Below are 7,591 nucleotides of genomic sequence, written 5' to 3'. Positions count from 1 at the left end.
CAAAAACGGCGACTTTGAACTCAACGACACGCCTCGCAGCGGAAGACCTTCGGAATTCGACGAGGAGCGTCTTAACCGTTTGAGTGCGGCGAAGCGCTATCGCGCTTCTCTTGTCTTGTGCCAAAAATGCGTAGAAGCGCGATGGCGCTTTTGCGGTTTTTATTAATATCATTCAATTGTGATTTAAATAAGATAAAAATTAATCTCTTAGGCACGATGCACTACTATAGTGGGTTACTCTAGTGAGTCACCGTTTGAATTGAACTATCGTTTTCATATGTTGTATTTCACACTTCTTTTGTCTTTACAACGTGTTGTAACACTGTTAACAGTATATGGAGAGAATATCCAGTTTTTGTTTTGATCCGCCAGTGTCAGGTATGAATTGTTGCTTTTCATACATTGTACTGCTGTATCGTTTACACGTAATTCACGTTGAAGTCTACCGTACAAAGAAACAGCCCCGCGCAAAATTCAGCCGTGCCTAAGAGGTTAAAAATCATTTTCATTTTTTTCAGATAATTACTGATAATTACAAAAAGCACCGTGTCAAATTCTGATTTATCTGAAAGTGACTATGACATGAGCACTGACGATACAGTGTGTAGTAATGACTTTGAAAGTGATAGTGGAAGTGATATCATCATTCCTCGTAAGAGATTACGAGTAATTAGTGAAAACAGTGATGATGATGAACTAACTGCAAGTGCCCCCGATGGCGATAATATCGATGAATTTTTACCTGTAAACTCAATATTTTCGAATGAATCGAATAGTTTTTCTGAATTATCTGGTCCAAAACATGCTTCTGCTTCTGATGCGGAACCAATTGAATATTTCAATAAATTTTTTTCAAATTCGCTTTTCATTACAATGGTTACAGAAACGAATCGCTATGCTGAGCAATTTTTGAATTCCAGAAGAAATTTGAAGCGATGTTCACGCGCGAAATCATGGGTACCAGTAACTTCTGCAGAAATGAAAGCATTTGTTGCGGTTCTATTAAAAATGGGCATCACAAAACGACCGAGGTGCCACAAGACATAACATGGTGGTGTAATTTCATGTACGAAACGCAATAAATCACAGAAAATTTTTCAAATAAGTACCAAGTTATTATAATCATGGACACCCGCTCCAAGAAAACTCCCGAACCTGTAAATCCCGAGGCCGTAGCGCAACTTCGAAACCAGATAGCAGAACGCGAAAAACGTATAACGGAGGAGTGTCGCCGACTCGAAACCCAACGATTAGAATTCGAGACAACGCGTCGCGAACGCGATAACGCACTCGCTGCAATGCAAGCAATGCGGGAAGAGTATAAAACAATCCTGGAGCGCTTGACAGCACCAACCCGTCGAAATTCCGGAACCGTGCCCGGAATCCTTTAACTTTACAATGAAAGAAGCCCTCGCAACAATCCCTACATTCGACGGCACGGACTCATCTATTCTAAGTTTCACACGCGCATGCCGACGAGCTCGCGATTTGATTCCCCCAAACGCGGAAACGACACTCGCGCGTCTAATTTCCACGCGTCTCCGAGGACGCGCCGCGACAGCCATCGAGGACGAGCGATTCAACACGATCGCGGATCTTTGCAGCCGTTTGAAAGACGTTTTCGGCCCACAAAGAACAGTAGACCATTACCGCGGAGAAATGGCAAATATTTTCATGAAAAAGGACCAACACGTTCTCGACTTTATAAGTCGAACAAAGGACATCCGTGACGCGATTATAGATTGCGACCGTCGCTCCCCGAACATTTCAGATATCGATACACTAACAGCAGACTGCTTTATCCGTGGCGTAATTCCACAGATAAGAACCGAACTACGTCATCTGCGTGGTAGCCCTCTCACGCGCGTTTTCAACGAGGCTATCGAAATATTTAAAGAATTAGAGACCGATAGCAAGCGATACGGTCGCACGCCAGAAACAAAGCACGTCCAATTCTCGCCGCGTGATAAAACGCCGGAACGACGCGAAGAAAGACGCGTTTACACTCCACCCCCCTTCCGCGACACGTGGCGATCATCGTCGCCGAGACGTTATTATCGCGACGAACCTAGGCCGATGAAACCCGAGCCACCGCGTCGTCCCTATCAACCGCCGTACCGAAGCACGTACGAACCTCCGCGACGTGAATATCGCGAACCGCAGCACGATAACAACCGACAAAACGTGCCGCCGCGTCATTGCACTTACTGTCAAATTCCCGGGCACGACATTCACGAGTGCCGTAAACGCGCACGCAATCTAAATAGACAGCCGGGAAACGATCGAGACCTCCCACCTCGCCTGAACCGCGGTCCGGAGGTCAAACCAGTCCAAGTTCAGGAAATAAAAACCGAGGAGCCCGGACCCTCCGCGTCGACTTAGAAGAGTGGTTTACGCCCTTCATCCTCGTCGACGCTGCGCAACTCACGCAACCTACACCACTCATGGTGGATACGGGCGCCGAGCCCAGTCTAGTTAAAATATCCGCGCTAAAGCCGGATACGCGCATTAACAAAAATGATATTCTAAGCATACGCGGGGTTACTCACGAACGAGTCACCACCCTGGGGTCCGCTTACCTCACCCTCTACAACACACCTCTCAAGGTTCACGTAGTCCCGGATTCGTTCCCCATAAATGTCGAGGGAATCCTGGGCTCCACCTTTCTGAGAGGTCAAGCAACGATATCGTACACGAAAAACAGTGTAATTTGGAACGACATAGCGAATCCATTCTTTAATAAAAATCAAACCGAAGAGATATGTGTGGAGGCGCGATCCGTGACCTGTATCCCACCGGCCCGATCGTCGGATAGGTGCCGCGCCTCACCCTCGCTGCAGGCGTCACGACGCTTGACTGCCTTGTAAAACAAAACAACGGCATTTCATATATTCGATGTGTAAACACGTCTTCTAAGGCTATCGCCTTCTCCATTCCTTCAATCCAAATATTAGAAATCGACGAAATTCATAACGCTCCTACTTCAAACACTGAATCTCGCGTAAACGCTATTCAGTCTAGAACTCCATTAGAGAGAATCGACGAAATTCTTAAACTGATCAACACGGAGCACCTCAACCAAGAGGAACTAGAACACACCCGCGAGCTAATATCACAAAATTACGATATTTTTCACCTACCAGGTGACGCGCTGACCAGAACAGGGATCGTAACACACAAGATTGTAACATCAGACCCGACTCCAATAAATGTAAAGCAATATCGATACCCCCCAATCCACAAGGCCGAAATAAATAGGCAAATGAAGGAATTGTTGGACAACGACATTGTCCGACCTTCAACATCACCCTACAACTCGCCCTTGTGGATAGTTCCAAAGAAAGCCGACAAGCAGGGACAAAAACAGTGGCGGATGGTTATAGATTACCACGGATTGAATGAAAAATCCGTATCCGACGCCTACCCACTGCCCAGCATAAACGAAATACTCCATCAACTTGGAAGCGCCAAGTATTTTAGCGTCTTTGATCTGGCCAGCGGGTTTCACCAGATTGGAATGGAGAAGGAGGACGCCGAGAAAACGGCCTTTTCCACCCCATACGGCCATTATGAGTACACGCGCATGCTGTTCGGTTTAAGGAACGCTCCCGCAACCTTTCAGCGCCTAATGGACGCTGTACTAATGGGACTCCAAGGTACCGAACTCTTTGTGTACTTGGACGATATTGTTATCTACGCGAGCTCACTACAAGAGCATCAAAATAAATTCAATAAATTGGCTGCAAGGCTGCGCGACGCGAACCTTAAACTCCAACCCTCAAAATGCGGGTTCGTCCACAAAGAAGTGGCATATCTCGGCCACGTCATATCAGAAGAAGGCGTCAAGCCCTGTCCACAGAAAGTTTCCGCTGTCAAGGATTTCCCAACGCCTAAAACAGCGAAAAATGTAAGGGAGTTCCTTGGCTTAGCAGGGTATTATCGTAGATTCATCGACAAATTTTCTATATAGAAATACCTGCATGTAGTACTTCTTCGGTACCTATCCCAACTCCAGAGTTCATCACGATATCTCCACTATAATATTACGGAGGTGCTGACATAGCTGCACGGTCTAATTATTAAGGAGATATCTAGTATAATAGACAACACGGCGGTGCGGACATAGCCGCACGGTCTTACGACTATTGGAGTAAAGGTTCAAGAAACATCCCGTGGTTTGGAAAAATGTTTGCTAGGGATAGGTTTCAATTAATTTTGAAGTTTTCCATCTGATAGACAATAGCAGTTTGACACCATCAGGACATTCAGATTACGATCCGTGCGGTAAATTCAACTTCTTAATGGATTACGCCAATAAAATTTTTCAGGAACAATATACTCCACACTGCCAGTTGAGTATAGACGAATCGTTAGTTGGTACTCATTGTCACTCTATTATAAAGCAGTATGTTCCTAATAAAAAACACCATAAATGGGGAATCAAGTTCTGGATGATTTGCGATTCTATTTCAAACTATTGTTTAGGATTTTATTGCTATCAAGGTGCAAAGTCAAGCGACGATAAAGAAGAAATAAAAAAAGAATGGTCTCGGATATGCAGTGGTTGAAAAATTGCTAACACTAGGAAATTACATGAATAAAGGATACCACTTATTCATAGATAATTTTTTCACAAGCATTCTCCTTGCAAAAGCACTGTTACAGAAAAACACATATCTAACTGGCACCATTCGGAGAACTAGAAAACATATTCCGAATGAGGCAAAATTTGCACCGGTTGGTCAACCGGAGTAGCTCCGCAAAGTTAATTCATTGCGATGGCAAAAACACCTGCCCGAGTTGGAAATTGTGCACTGGAGTAAAGCACCAGTGAAGACAATTGCAGAGAGTGTAAAATCGAGAAAATCGGTTGGGAAACACAGCGGATACGAGCGACGGAAACCTTAGCGTCCCTTTGGACGCCACGGCGAAGCCGAGGCACGCCGCCGCTTGCTGTTCGGTGTGTGAGAGTCGGAGACAATTGTGAGTGACGGGTACTGTGTTTTAAGTGAAGGGCTATTGCCCAGGACAAATTTCAGCCTAGAAACATTAAAATCCGGGAACGAACATTTGCGGAAAATACTTCGAGGAATCGAGGGAAGCGTGGAAAATGGCCGTCGCTCAGTGACTCTGGGGAATTTCCACAAGTGTGAAACCAGTGTTGCGAGTGGTGAATCGCGATTTCGAGCCAAGGGCTAGCCCTCCGAAGCAAGAAAGAGTGATAAACAGTCAAACGTGCGAGCAACAAAAACGGAATAATAAATCGAAAATTCCGAGCGAGGAAAGTGGGCTGACGCCTAGTGACTCTGGGGACATTTCGCTGGGGCGAAACCAGTGTCGCGAGCGGTGGATCGCGTTTTCTGGCAAGGGACTATCGCCCTGAAGCAAGAAAACGCGATAAAAACTAGAACTGGGGGAAAATAATTTTAAAGTTTCTGAGTGAAGAAAAATGGCCGCCGCCTAGTGTTTCTGGTGACACTGCGCGAGTGGCAAATACTGTTTCGAGTGGTGAAGCGCGTTCGGGAGTGAAGGGCTATCGCCCCGAAGCACGCGGACGTGAAAAACGCTGAAATCGGTGGATATTTTAAACAAATACATCGAAAGTGTGTGGTGAAACAGTTTCGGGAGCGACCGCGCGGAGACGGTGGCGCTGAGGATCGCCCTCAGGACCACCCAAGCAAACGGGCGCCCTGCGTAACGAAAATTTCTCCCCGAGAATTTTATCTTACTTTAATTTTCAGTATTACCTTCCCGGAACTACACGGACACTCGGTGCGTGTACAACGGCGAGGTGATTGGGGACGAGACGATACGGATAATCCGGAACAATCAGAGGCGGAAATATCGAGTGACAGCAGCGGAAATGCGCAAGTGACAGCGGTGCTTCGCGAAGCGACCGCGCGGCGACGGTGGCGCTGAGGCCCGTACTCAGGACCACCCTAGCCGCCCTCGGGTCCCGGGCAATTCCGGAAGTCACCAGAAGGTCACTACAAAGTCACCAGAAAGTCACTAAATAAATTGCGTATTCACAGATAAACGGGAAAGGAGCCAAGGGCTGCTGAGACGATGTCGAAGCAGCTCCAAACAACCAAGGAGAGGAGAGAGGCGAGCTCTGCCGGTGCAGTCACCAGCAGTAGCATCGCCAGAACGAGCAAATTGGAGATAATCCAGCTCGACGCTGAGAGGAACGAGGGTTTCGCGGAACAGGAGCTATTCCGCACTCCGTCAACGCGCGAGGCCGCGCGGAACACCGCGAGGAGAGGCTCGAGATCTGCTTCGATCTCGTCGAGGAGCAGCGACACCAGCTGCAATACGCGAAGGAGTATCTTCTCGGACTCCAGCGAGGACGACGACTTCGTCGCTCCCACGGGCGAGAGCGCAGGAGGAAAACGCCGGAAGGAGCACCACTCCCCCGGCGGCAAAATCAAGAGAGGACGCCCCATCACATCCGGGGAATTTAAGGATCGCGCGAAGGAGATCGAGCGATACAACCTCGCGAAGGAGAGACAGCTGGAGCTGCGTCAGCAGCTCGACCTGTTTAACCCGAGCGCCCCGGCACCAGCGCTGCCGGCGAAGTGGCTCCTCATACAAGAGGAGAAGATCGAGGAGGCGAAGAACCTCCCGACGGCGGATCTGCAGGCGCAGCTGACAAGCGCCTGCGATGGAATCGTGAAGGTTGTGAGCACCAGCTCCAACCTGAAGGGAACCTACCAGCAGGTACTTCGGAACGCCGCAATCCTGTTCAGAGCATTCGCTGGCGAGCTCGGGACGAGGACGGTCGCCACAGCTCCGGCGGCGAAGCTTGAGGAGGAGAACGCCGCCCTGAGAAGGAAGGTGGACGAGTTGGCAGCCAAAGTCGACACACTGACGGAAGCTGTCGCCGTCCAAGGGCGGAAATCGGAGGGGAGGAGCTGTCAGTCGAAGGGGGTGGACGCGCCATCCACAACGACTCGCGAGTCTCTGGAGAACGTAACCGCCGCCATGAACAGCATGGTGGTGGAGGAACCTCAGCTGGAACAACGGCGGCTGAGGGATAGAGTCCCGATGAAGAGGAGAGCCGTCGAGTCGTCGACGGAAAATAGCGCGGAGGAGGCGATGCCTCCACCCAGGCCGGCGAAGGTGGTCGCCGCCCCACCCGCCGAACAAGACAGGGAGGATAGGCTGATCCGCCTGATGGCGGAGATTGTGGAGAGGAAGCTGGACAATTTCCGGGAGGAGTTATTCCACGGAAAAACCGTGAGGCCACCCCTGGGTGTGAAACCCACCCAGGAGAAGAAGAAAGCGAAGGCTGGGACGACGAGGGAACGTCCAGAAGCCGCGAAGAAGAGGAGAACGAACGAGGAGAGGAAGAAGGAGGAAACCGCCGACGCCCGCCAGAGCACGCCGGAGAAAAATCCCGCCCCACCACCGCAGGAGAATACCTGGGCGAAAGTGGTCGGGAGGAAGGAGGCGAGGGCGTTGAAGGCGGCAGCGAAACAGCCCCAGAAGCAACAACAGCAACCAACAGGAGCGGCACAGCAGCCGAAACCGCGTCTCGCGAGAGCTCCGCGGACGGCCGCAGTCACGGTAACGATCCCACCGGAGGTTCAGA

At 49.5% G+C, this 7,591-nt stretch overlaps 1 protein-coding gene across 1 annotated transcript in view; it reads left to right on the top strand.

Annotated features, from left to right (window-relative positions):
• The first annotated feature begins 6,066 nt into the window (after nt 1-6,066).
• The window catches only part of LOC108576949 (eukaryotic translation initiation factor 3 subunit A-like), a 1,741-nt gene continuing 216 nt past the window's right edge, over nt 6,067-7,591 (top strand). Inside the window, exon 1 of the mRNA XM_017940025.1 lies at nt 6,067-7,566. Coding sequence (XP_017795514.1) covers nt 6,067-7,566 — 1,500 coding nt within the window. The remainder of the gene's footprint in view (nt 7,567-7,591) is intronic.

This window comes from Habropoda laboriosa, unplaced genomic scaffold, assembly GCF_001263275.1.
Source record: "Habropoda laboriosa isolate 0110345459 unplaced genomic scaffold, ASM126327v1 scaffold605, whole genome shotgun sequence".
In the NCBI taxonomy this organism is placed as follows: domain Eukaryota; kingdom Metazoa; phylum Arthropoda; class Insecta; order Hymenoptera; family Apidae; genus Habropoda; species Habropoda laboriosa.
The sequence above is the reverse complement of the archived record's forward strand: the minus strand, read 5'-3'. Positions and strand labels throughout refer to the sequence as shown.